This window comes from Pimephales promelas, chromosome 2 (genome assembly GCF_988280905.1).
Source record: "Pimephales promelas chromosome 2, fPimPro1.hap1.1, whole genome shotgun sequence".
Taxonomy (NCBI): domain Eukaryota; kingdom Metazoa; phylum Chordata; class Actinopteri; order Cypriniformes; family Leuciscidae; genus Pimephales; species Pimephales promelas.
The window spans coordinates 10,249,166-10,261,956 of record NC_142770.1 but is presented as its reverse complement, the minus strand read 5'-3'; the positions used below and the strand labels follow the sequence as shown (position 1 = coordinate 10,261,956).

The 12,791-nt window shown below is 39.1% G+C and overlaps 1 protein-coding gene across 1 annotated transcript; it reads right to left on the bottom strand.

Moving 5' to 3' along the window:
• Positions 1 to 2,729: 2,729 nt before the first annotated feature.
• On the bottom strand, positions 2,730 to 12,514 carry dph5 (diphthamide biosynthesis 5). Its single transcript, XM_039682919.2, has 7 exons — positions 12,154 to 12,514; positions 10,509 to 10,633; positions 9,032 to 9,140; positions 7,298 to 7,418; positions 5,246 to 5,285; positions 3,237 to 3,340; positions 2,730 to 3,059 (listed from the first exon to the last, which is right to left on the bottom strand). The coding sequence occupies exons 1-7, from the start codon at positions 12,286 to 12,288 to the stop codon at positions 2,827 to 2,829; spliced, it is 867 nt and encodes a 288-aa protein (XP_039538853.1). The 5' UTR covers positions 12,289 to 12,514; the 3' UTR covers positions 2,730 to 2,826.
• Positions 12,515 to 12,791: the final 277 nt, after the last annotated feature.

The following is a 12,791-nucleotide window of genomic DNA, read 5'->3' as shown; positions in this document are numbered from 1 at the left end:
GACAAAACTGGCCTACACAATGACGATGCAAATTCTTAAAAATAATAAAATGATGGTTAGAAAACGTTTCTTCAAACAACTAAGCCCATCACATAAAAACCGGTATCAATAGCACGTGAACGCAGCATAATTAGCTCGCACTGCGCATTTACGGAAGACAGTTTCCAGAATCTCCACGTGTTCAATGCCGGGATTCAACAACAAACTGTTACTAAAACATGAAGCAGTTCCGACTTTTAAACAAGAGGCAGCAGTTGTTGGGCCACAATCTGTAAGTAGGCTAAGACTTAATCATTTTAAATGTATTTGCATGTACAATTTCAGATGTAATGTTTTAGTTTTGTCAAAATGCCAGCGCTGGCTTTATATAGTAGTTATGCTATTTTGTGTCTACGACAAACGCGTACAAACATTTTGGACCTGAATTTGTATATACTCATTTTATAAATGTATACTTTATGACGTTATTTTTCGATTTGATCAAGAACGTAAACCAATGCCAACGCTGTGTTTAGTAGCCAGTTAGTTTGATGTTACTTTGTGTAAGACAAACGTTTATAAAGTTAAAAAAATATATAAGCAAATTACCATTCAGAAACGTTTTGTAAGACCCGTGTGTGGTGGTGAGGTTCTGCTCGACTCTCTTTGTCGTCGCTTTCTGTGTCTGATTCTGGCTCAAACTGATAGCCTACTGCAGTATGGACATCATTATACATTTGACAGGAATACACAACTTTCGCCCGTAAAGGTAATGGGCGTTGTAAGAACAGGTTCGTTATGTGTGGGTGATGAAGGAGAGGAGACTCTTTCTCTCTTTCTCTCAAACTGTTGTGCGCTCTTCTCACGCCAATTACTGAAATCACAGATAGGTGTTTGTCATTTGAACTTGACCCACTTATTCACCGCTCGGCTCCGTCCCCGCGGCTCTGTTCCACGCAACAGACTTCGCTGAACCACGCCCCCCCTCGCTACAGGCGTTAAGTATCCGGCAGTGTTGTAGTCGAGACCACCTCACTCGAGTCCGAGTCGCCACCGAGACCAGAGAGAGTCGAGTCCGAGTCAAGACCGAGTCCATAGAGAGTCGAGTCCGAGACCAGTGAGGGTTGATTACCTAATTTACTTTTATTTACTTAGAGAAATCCTTTTTTTTTTTTTACTGAATTTACTTAGAGTTTTAAAAATATGATCAGTTTAGGGTAAAAAGGCCACATAGTAGGTGGTGTTAAAAGTAATTTTATTACAATTTGTTATGCGCAGTTGCGCACTAGAAAATCGCCAATCACTGGGCGTGTCAATCAATTTAAAGAAATATTTTATTAACATACATTAATAATCATGAAAAATATTTTTAATTGAACTCGAGTGGACTCGGGAATAATTCCGAGTCCTAAAAAAAAAAATGTTCGAGTACGAGTCAATTCCGAGTCCAAATGGACACGAGTCCATGACAAGACCAAGACCATTAAAATATGGTCTCGAGACCGAGTCCGAGGCGAGTCCGAGTCTCGAGTACTACAACACTGGTATCCGGACCATATATGTAGTTATATAAAGGCTAGATGTGTTACGGCGGAGTTTCCATCGTCATCACCGGCGGCCAACTTGTCACAGACAAGCTGATGAAAAGATGAGTGGTCAGCACGAACACAAATACTGTGATCTCGTTGAAATCTTGACGGATTTACAAACGGGTTGGTTTCTTACAAACGTTAACGTGGCTATAATTATCTGGGTGATTATTTATTTTTACACTTTTTATTCATAAGTATGCAGTATCATAACTACATCTCTGACGTTTATAACAAACCGTTTGAAAATCGGTAGAAAATTGAGCAAGTTATGGTCATTTAAATAGTACATGTACCATTAACACAATGTTACGAGTGAGCGAGCTGCCTGTGACAAGATGGCCGCCAGGTGCAGACGTCGACCTCCATTGGCCAGCAGCGTGGGCGACATATCTAGCCTTTATGATCGGACAACGTGTACTCCAGTTTAGCCAATCACAACACACTGGCCCAAACTAACCAATCTGAGCCCACTGCCTGTTTCTGATGGAGTGGTTTCATAGAATCAGGAAGTCAACCGGTCGTTTATATGACAGAGGAGAACGCAGCTGACAATAAAGGTGAAATTTATGAAAAATAAGACTTTTTAAAAAAGAAAAACCACGAATACATGTTATATTTCACCCCATAAACAAAGCAGTAAACCACCCCTTTTAATTAAACAAACCAGAAAGTTTGTTTGACAATTGCTTGGTTCACTTTCTATGCAAGTCATGCTGACAGAAATGAAATGAGAGATCACAAACAAAACCACAGATGTAGATGAAAACAGTCAAACCACATGTTGGGCGTTGATGTAATCAGTGGCAGCGAAATGAGTGTCTTTATTGCATGAAAAAATCGATCTCCATCCATTATGACATGGGTGGGTACATTCTCAAAAGAATCTCAGAATTCACTTTTATCTTATTTACATTCTTATTAAGACATTTCCATCAAAAGAAAGGCTCTTGGTGTGGAAACATGATGCCAATTTTGAAGAAAGCTCAATTTTACAGGCACTAATGCAACCCAGATGCAGTTGGTCCACAATAACCTTTTCCATTTCCTCTATTATAATTCCATAATTTATTTTTTTGACAGCATGAACATGACTGCCACACATCAAAATAACCATCCCACTCCCAATCTAAATCTTCTGGCCCGACCGGTGCTTAAAGGTTAAAGAGGTCAAATTTGATCTCTCATGTGGACCAACTTCTGTCCACTTGTCCTGGGAAGGGAACCTTTCTCTTCAGGAGCACAATCTTCTTGGATATCATGAAATGTATGTGGAACTATCAGTCATCTTCAAGGTCTTCAATCCCTCGGGATCACTGAAGAGTTTCAGCATGTCCACCTCCAGAGGGTGAAGGTGTCCACTGATGATCATTGAGTGAAGTGGTCCTCCCAGGTCACAGGAGGCCAACTCACGCAGCGTCCCGGAACGAATGGCCTGGTCCTCAGCTCCGACCCGAGCCAGACCAACACACACTGTGTCTTCAGTCATTGCTGCATTGAAAGAAAGAACATGGGATAAACCTATGAAAACATCTTTTTAATCAAACCTAACTCAATTTTCCGTCAACGCTTGCCAGTATCTCAAGCTGGCCAGACGTCCAGATGGTTCGACCACAGAGTTCATTTAGGTTTTCAAGCAATTTAGAAAGGTTTGGAAGAGTTTCTTACCCAGTTCCTCGCCACCATCCCGTCTGTTCTGTAGGATCTCCAGGAGTTGCTCAGCTGCCTGAGCGACAGTCATGTACCTGGGAGGCTCGTAAATCTTTCGACCCCTGAAAAAAAAGGGGACTTGTAAACTTTAAAGTGAGCAGAAGTGTCTGGTATCTTCTATTAATTTGTCTCAATTCCTGTCTTGAAATTAGATCTGAGCCATTAAAGGGGTCATGAACTGGCTTTTTAAATTTTATTATATTGTTATCTGAGGTCAACTTATGACGTTCGCTTGGCTTTTGCATTGGAAAACATCAAAATGAATAAGTAAGGCTATTTTCTACCCTAGTTTTGAGCCTAGCTAAAAAACGCTCGGTTTTTATGGGCGTCTCGCATTGAAGACGGAAGTAAACGCCCACTGCTGTGAGTGGATAACAGTTTTGCATATTATAATGAGTTTCGACTCACTCGTCGATGCACTTGGGGGAAATTGTTCTGAAAACGTCCAATGTTGTAAAATGGCAACCGGAATGATTCGTCCATACATGTTCGACCCAGAGTCCGTGTTGCACAATTCCTGTCAGATCCAATATAGACGTTCTTTTAATCGGTCTGCAAATCCAGTCATGTTTACAAAACAATCCTCAGTGAAATGAAGCGAACAGATGACGATGTTTTACCCTCATCAGCTGGAAAGTCATTAAAAATAAAGTTTATCCATGCAGTCCTATTGGAATCCAGAGGAAGCTTATGCAGCGACTGTCTTCTTTCACAACCAGACGCTGTACAATATTTTGTATTGCTCGGTAGCTCGATCCGATTTGTCATCACGAGGTAGGCCTATGTTATTTAGCAATGCGTGTAATGCGCGGATCGGTGGGCGGGGCTAGCCCGGCCATGTTGAAGTAGGCGTTGATCTTCTGCGGGGGTGGTGTTTTATCCTCTTTGACGTCATAGTTCCCAACTTTGTTGTTTGCTGAGGCTGGTGTCAAATGCTTTTATTGGACTAACAAGGACGTTTTCAGTTCTGAAACTTGGAGTATATTCTTATGATATGATGACCTCTTAGATGTCAAAAGCTCAAGGAAAATTTGATTTCTCAGTTCATCACCCCTTTAAGGCGCAGGTAACTTGAAGTTGCAGTTGGGTTCCAGAACACTTAGCAAGAAGGTGCCCATTAATGCAATTTACATCTGAGCTTTTAAGTAAAATACTTGCCATGCTTTAAGGTGCATTAGCCATCCATCCTTGATGAAATCAGTCAACTTGAAGAAGCTGGAAACATGCTTTGAATATCTTTTCGGGGCCGTTTCCCCCTCCTTGCAGTGAAGGGCATCAACTTCACCGGACAAGCATCTGACTGTGACCAGAATCATGCAGCATATGGTTATTCCATTTCCGAGTAATGGTACAACAGTGCCAATAAATCTGGGAGACATTAGCACACTTTCCAGCCTTGAACAGTGAACCCGCACCAGGCCTTATGCTCGTCTCCTTATAGCGTACATAGTGGAACACTAAAACCCATTTGGGGTTTATGTGGATTGGATATAAAATTACACAAAGTGCGCAACCATGGGGGGAGATAATTATAGGACACCAAGGAGAGAGCAAGGAGTTTACAGCCATCTTCTATGAGGAGAAATAACTCAAGTTCAACACCAATGAAGGTTTTTCGGAAAGACTTGGAGTTCAAGTTTGAAAGCAGAGGATGAAGTTCCCTATTGCCGATGAAACATATTTCTGAAGGCTTCAGATGGGAAAATTATAATGTGGCAGTTCTGGAGGCATCCCAGGGAAGGTCCATGATAACATATCATGCGTCCAAGTCAAACAAGCTGCCACAGTTTTTACTGTTGTTATTTTTTTTCCAGCTCAACCAGTCGGCCCCCCTGCAATTCGCATGAATGTTAACTCGATGTCTGCTGCAAACCACAAGTCGACCCTCCCGGAAAAGCGCCACAGACTTGATATAAATCAGCAGAACCCCCTCATCCCGACAGAAAATCAGAAAGTGAGAGTCTTACCTCATTAAATTCTCCATGGACTGCTCTTTGACTTTGATATCTGTGAAATAGGGGAGTTGTAAGTGTAAGATACAATAAGCTCGGGTTTTATAAACTAGGCCTCTCTGGATGTTTCTGTCACATCATAAATAGTAGGTCGCCCCTCCATCTGGGGTTGTTAACCCCACGCAGTCTGGAGTTAAGTACATTTTCAGACTGCACCTGAGAGAGGCCCATTTTGAGAACAAAGCAAAGACAAATGTACAAATCATGACCAGTCATGTTCTCACACCGTGTCTACAAGTTCAAGGCTAGACTTCGGCTACAGTAAAACAGGACAATTTCTTTCTTCGCTACGCAAAGCGTTTTTACTTCTAAGTTTTGTACCTTCCAACTTTTAAAAATATCATTTTAATTAGTAGGGCTGGACCTGAATATTCGAATATTCGTTCGATGGGTTGGTATTCGATTTGAAAATGTCATATTCGAATAATCGTTTTTTTTTTTTGCACACTTGTCATCCCACTCAAAACGGTTCTCATTCGTGCTTGAATATGTTTTACAGTATAACATCTGGTGAAATATAATACTTATCATATAACTTCGTTATAGCTACTAAAAATATTTGCTTCTTTTTGGACTACTAAAAGTGTTCCTGCAACGGGAGTATTTTTCTGGCTAGAGTGCAGAACAGCGGAGTTTGTATGTTTAGAAGTGCATGCCTGCGCTTGTATTTTGGGCTAAATTGCATTACTTCGACATTGTGGAAAATAGAATATTAGAAACAAAACGTATTATCCTTTTTACCCGTTATTATCAATCTAAATGAATCTACTGCGAGACTTTGAGATTTTACTAGGATGTCACGTCACAATTTCGTTTTTTCTTTATTTAAATTTCGTTTTTCTATATATTTAAGTTATTCATTTTTTTATTTTTATCTTTTTTATTTATTTAAATTTCGTTTTATTTTAAATTTCATTGTTATTCTTTTAAATTTAGCTTTTTTTGTTTTATTTACGGTATTTAACTTTCGTTATTATTCGTTTAAATTTAGTTTTTTTTGTTTTATTTATTTAAATTTAATTTTTATTCATTTAAATTTAATTTTTATTTATTTAAATCTACCCTACTTTGTCAGTGAGAAGACTACACCTTATTAAAAATATTGCTTAAGTTAAAAAATTAACAAATAAAGTGGCTGTAGTTGTTGTGTAGCATGCCAAAATTTGAAACAGAATGATCTGACTATGTTGGGCGTAGATTTTTTTAGATCTTATTTTGAAACGAATATAGAAACATGAGCAAATGAATTGACCAATATTTGCCGGCTTGATTAATAGCCCATGTCTTGTTAGCAACATTATGATGAATGGATGCAGCGTATAGTCTCTGTGTTTTGTCTGTGTGTGTGCTTTTGTTGTGTCTGCGGGTTATTGTGTTAGATAAGCAGACTTGCGGCCAAGGGTGGAATGGGGGGGGGGTGTCCGATCCCCGCCTCCCTCTGTTTGCTTTTGAATAATGAGGTTAATAACACTGATCCCTCTCTTGCTCATTTTGGACCTCGCTCTTGCTCTCCGACTCCTCAGCTGGGAAGCACCTGGGGACTCTGGCCCCACCAGCCAATGAGACACGACCACCGATCCGTAGACTTCGATTTTACCAACATTCATTACCAAAGACGACTTCCACTGGGAAATCCCACTGGTACTTTTGGGGGTTTATTGAGAGTTGGCTGGAAATCTCTACGGCACACAGATTTAAACGTAAATTATTTGCTACCATCTGCCTTGGGGGAACCAAATCATTTGCAGCGGGTCCAAGTTTAATGTGCCCCCTGAAGGGAAAAGCCTATTTGACGGGACGTCAAAATACGGGGGTCGTCGCATCTGGTTTTGACACATTCATTGCTACAGTGACTATTAAAGATGCAACAAACATGCATGCTTGGATAATTGCTTGGGGACATGTGAGCTACGGGACAGAGCGTTGAGCATGCCAATTGTCCGACATCATATAACTTTCTATCTAAATATAACATCACGTTAACAAAGACCTGAAGGAAGTGCTTACCCAGCAGGCACAGCGTGTGCAGGCCCATATCCCTGTTCTTCTTGATCTTATCATAGAAGCTCTCAGGTCTCCACGTGTCCGTCCAAAACACAATGGACACCGTCTCACCAAAGTTGTAGAGCTAAGGAGGAAAACGCAATCACATTCATATTTACTTTACTCGCACAGCATCTATGTTTCAGTGTGTTAATGTAGACCATTTTCAGCGACAAGGTGCTTCCTGTTATTCAGTGGGCATGACATCATTGTAAACACTAGAGTGCCGCACAGCTGACACAACAAAGTGTCATTACAGTCACTTTACGTTCTATAGACCTTGTAAAGTATTAGTCTGATATGACTAATATGATTCAGTGCAAACTGTTCAAAGGGCTTCAAATGATTCCAGACGATGAATAAGGGTCTTATCAAGCGAAACGATCGCTCATTTAAAAAATAAATAACAAAGTTTAAGTTTTACAAGCTCAAATGGTCGCCTTGCTCTGTTCTGTGACGAGCGTTCGTAACTCGTTTAACACATCTTTTTTCGAGTCAATTCGTTCATTTAGTTCGTTAAATGAACCAAATGACTCGAAAAAAAGATGTTCATTTTGATGAACTAGTTCGAACAGGAGAGTCACGAACGCGCATCACAGAACAGAGCAAGGCGACCATTTGAGCTTATAAAACTGAGTGATCGTTTCGCTTGATAAGACCCTTATTCATCGTCTGGAATCGTTTAAAGCCCTTTGAACAGTTTGCACTGGATCTCTCATTTGGACCTTGAACCGTTTGGTTCCCATTGAAGTCCATTATATGGAGAAAATCCTGAAATGTTTTCATCAAAAACCTTAATTTCTTTTCGACTGAAGAAAGAATGACATGGGCATCTTGGATGACATGGGGGAGGGGGAGTAAATCAGCAAAAAAAATTTTAAAAGTGAACCAATAGCTTTTTAAAAGAGTCCAATTAGCGCATCTTAATCAGTACCCAAAACAGTAATTGCAAAGCGTGAGTTAACCTACCAATTCCCTCTGTAGCGAAGTGCGGCAGCTGCGGTAGATGATTTAGGACCTGCTTTTCCTTCCTACCTAAATAATACCCTTTAGAAATGGCGCCACTGATCTCAGATCAACTGAAAATGCCCATCGTGAGCTTAGGGCGGCATCTGGGGCCTCTTGGTACACAAAGCTGCCCTGACAGGTCAATACAGAGGGCTGTTATTGATGGCCACCAGGCTTCGTTGATAGACTCCGCTGGGACGCCTACAGCACAAAGGCCGTAATGCCGCTTGATCATTTTCACGAGAGACTGGGCACGAATGATGCGCTATAGCTAATTATGTTCTCCGGAAAGTACATGTTGACAATGACACCATGGGGAAGCTTTGCATTAAGGTGCGGTCACATATAAGCGACATTTCGGCAAACTTTTGTGTAGCGATGTATGAAGCACAACTGACAAAGGCGTTGATTTCAAAACCATTCAGGGGTGCATTTCCCGAAAGCATCGTTAGCCAACTATGGTCGCAAGTTCCGTCGTTTTCCAATAGAGTTCAATGGAAATTGCGACCATAGTTGGCTAACGATGCTTTCAGGAAACGCACCCCAGCTTTTTTGTGGTCGACGCAGCTAATTTGCATGACCAATTTCTGGGGAAATATCTCGCCCTGACATGAAATTCACAATTCGTACATTCCTATTGAAACGCCTGGATTTCGCCAGTGAAAATTCGCCAAATAGCGGTAAATGTACCTGCAATCCACAGCAGCCCACCGCGTTCATGATGGAGGCATTGTGGATAACGCGATACTGTATCCCAGCATTCAGTGCTCGCAGAACCAGGTCGCTGTGAGTTGTGGCCCTGGAGAGAAGCGAAAATTTGTTTGTTTTTTGCGCACATTAATCCAAAATATGCGCCAACCGCAGACTGTGTTACTACTGTGTTGTGCTGTTTACAATTTGGAAGCAATCCAAATTGCACCACAAACGCTTGTCCTTTTCAATCTTGAATACATCATTACATTTTATTGAACCCACAAGCTCATAAGTGCAGGGAAATGAGGAGTCAGACCCCCATCCCTCCCCCCACTATCTGGGTTTTGGTGGTTTGGATGGAAAAACGCTGGAGCCAAACACTTCGCAACCGTGACTAGAAACAATAGAGACAGGAAAGTGCGGTGTAATTAGCTCATCTCTTCTGGAGAGTTCCCAAAGTACTCAGACCTCAGGCGTCCACATCCCACTTATTGTGAGACCGATATCATTGCAGCCCAGAGCATTGGTGCTCAACCACTCTGTGGTTCAAATATTCGGAATAACATGAAACATTTACATTATTTATCTACAGGCTGTAGGAAGTGAATTCTGATGGATTTCTTGCTGTTTTTTCATACTTTTGGTTGAAAGGGAAATTTGTTTAAGGCGTGCATGCATGCTTTTAAGTGCACTTGATTGTACTTAAAAGGAGTAGTTCACTTTAAAAAAAAACTTTTGCTGATAATTTACTCACCCCCATGTCATCCAAGATGTCCACGCCATTCTTTCTTGAGTCGAAAAGAAATTATAGTTTTTGATATAAACATTCCAGCATTTTCTCCATAATGCACTTAATTGGGAACCAAACGGTTCAAAGTTCAAATGAGAGTTTCAGGGTCAAGTGAACTACTCCTTTAAGGGCATTATCAGAATCAAAATGAACCAAACAAGTCTGAACATTTCATTTGATTTCTCATGTAATATATGAAGAGTTCAGATGCAAAAGCCTCTAAGTGCCATTTGAAATTTTCTTCTAAAATGATCATTTTTATCAAGCTTGTATATTTAAGTTCAGTAATTTCACTTAAATGGTAATGGAGATTACCTATTAATTGTCATTTAAGTGAAATTACTGAACTTAAATATACAAGCTTGATAAAAATGGTCATTTTAGAAGAAAATTTCAAATGGCATTTAGAGGCTTTTGCATCTGAACTCTTCATATATTATTTTCATTTTATATAAAAGCCTGTGCAACATCTGAATTTAGTCAAGTCATTGCATTTGTGGGAGTGACTCAAAACATTACATGACAAATATACACAGAAAGTTGCCAACTATATTGTTGAGGGTAAGTCCTCCTCAACAGTCTGACCGGATGTTTTAGTTCAGGTCAAGTTTGCAGTTGGATCAAATATGTCTTTAACAGCAGAGACTGGCTACTGTAGATTTCGAAGTGGTTAGTTAGTCTTACCCAAAAGGATCACCGACCACCAGGAACGCCACATCACCGACATCTGCTCCCTTCAGGATCTCGTCCGCCTGTTGTTCCACCATGTCTCTGTCTGCCAGAAGCAACTCGCGCCCATAATACTGCTCCTGAGACAGAAAACAACGGCAGCAGACATATATCAATATTTCAGATCATCACGTATTTAAGTTTCATATGCAGGTTTTCATAAATGTTTGATATTCATTTTGCAGACAAATAATAATTTAATAACATTATATCTGTAAGTATAATTAATATAATTAAAAATAAAAAAATACAAATAAATATAATTGAATTTCTTATTGGATAGTTGAAACAAACCATGAAAGCAAAGGGGGGAAATCTGACTGGTTGAGTAGATTCTCAAAATATTAAAAATGGAATTCATATTACTTATGATATTTTTAAGTCCAAAATAGTCCAGAATATCAAAGTGTGTTATATAATGTTTTTTTTTTAATAGAAAATAAATAAATTATAATAAAATTAAAATTGGGTTAAGTGTGGTTGCATAATCTTATATTATCAATGCTTACAAAATATTTAATATCAGAAAAACTTTTCTCCGCCATATCAGTTAGTATGCGGTAACCAACATGCAGGGAGTCATTTTGTTGTCAAGTGATAAGAAAACTAAATGCCCATTTTCTAAATCTTTCTGGTCAGATGTTACCTTGTTAGTTCTTTACTGTTGCAACAAATTGGTACAAATTTCAGATTCTATATTTATTTATTTTTTTTTTTATCATATTTTCGTTCTAATGATGTTAATTTTAATTATACTGTATTTTTGCTTTGTCTTCTGGGCAAGTTTCATCTTCACAAAGCCAGAACCATTCATTTTAAGCTGGATTTTAGAATGTTTTCATCTGATATAAAGTCCTTTTTTTTCCTTTAAAAATCTTTCAAAACCATTAAACTCTAAGGTTTCTATTGAGTCTGTTGTAAAGAACCTTTAATTTCTTATTTTGTATTGTTTTGTATAACTTAATGCAATCTATTTTGATGTCTGTAACCCCTCTCTTATTGTTATTGTATTTATTTTATTTTTTCCTCTTCTGTTCTCTGTTATTGTATGTTTTCTTTAATTTGCAATAAAAAAAAAGACAAGAAAACTATTAAACAGGAAATGACATCACAGATAGTCAGTAAAGTCCTTTAAAATATCACGTATTTTGACCTCTGATAAAAAGCCACGGTTAGTTCAGGTCAAACTGAGAAACCAAAATATATATTCTTAATGTTCATGATTCATCATTCATCTTGAAAAATATGTTTACAAACTTTTATGAAATTAGTACGTTTTACTTCATGCTTATTTTAGAATCTTGTAGAAAATGGAATAAACATTTTTAGAAATATTTGAAAAAGTAATGAACACAATTATCACATTATATGGCATGTGTGTTTTAATCCAAGTTAATTATTTATTTATTTATTTAGATCATTCCAAGCGTCATCTGTCATCAACCTGCATATTGCTGGCACGTGAGTACTATCTCTCCATCTTAGGTCTCAAATTACAGCAATATTTCAAAATGCAATCAGTCTTCATCGAGATATAACCTATATCGAGCTGTCAACCGTCATGATTCAGACCTAATAATATGTTTAATGATCCACATACCAAAGCTTCCTTCCCGACGGTCAGTATGGAAGTGTAAGCCTCCAAATAAACGCGACTACACTGTCGGATGATCTCTAAACCTTTGACAGTGATGTCTTTAGCATCGCCCAGCCCGAGACCGATGAAATAGAACATCTCTAACGTTAGATCAGAGAACACAGCAGGTTTCACCGTTACCCGTCGCTACAGGCTAAATCGCAAAATAACACAATTAGAAGCGCTTTAAAGAAGGCAACGGAGTTGTCTGTCAATACACTGTTTTGCGATCTTTTATCAGACACTTAAAAGCTTGCAGAATACTTTGAGTTTCACTGTTATTATGCACTCACATGGTGCCACATGGAGCAACTGACAACCCCTGCCGTAAAGCAGACTGCTTCACGACAATGTCGCGTGCTGTAACCATAGAAACAAAATAAGATGGAGTGAGCGAACTAGATGTTCATTTAAATTCACATTTATTGTGTCTAGGATGTGGTGCACAGTTAATAATTTCCATTAAGATATTTAGGGGCCAAGCACCGAAGGTGCGGAGGCACCTATTGTATCTGTGCCGGTTCTTATTATTATTATTATTATTATTATTCTTCTTCCGACTGGGCGTCTATGGCAGCCCATAGACCGGTTTGCGGGAAAGT

Coding starts and splice junctions, on each gene's coding strand:
- dph5 (XM_039682919.2), bottom strand. CDS start 12,288: ATGTTCTATTTCATCGGTCTCGGGCTGGGCGATGCTAAAGACATCACT. Junction 10,634..12,153: donor CCGTCGGGAAGGAAGCTTTG/GTATGTGGATCA, acceptor TTTCTGTCTCAG/GAGCAGTATTATGGGCGCGA. Junction 7,419..9,031: donor TGGGCTGCTGTGGATTGCAG/GTACATTTACCG, acceptor TTTCCTCCTTAG/CTCTACAACTTTGGTGAGAC.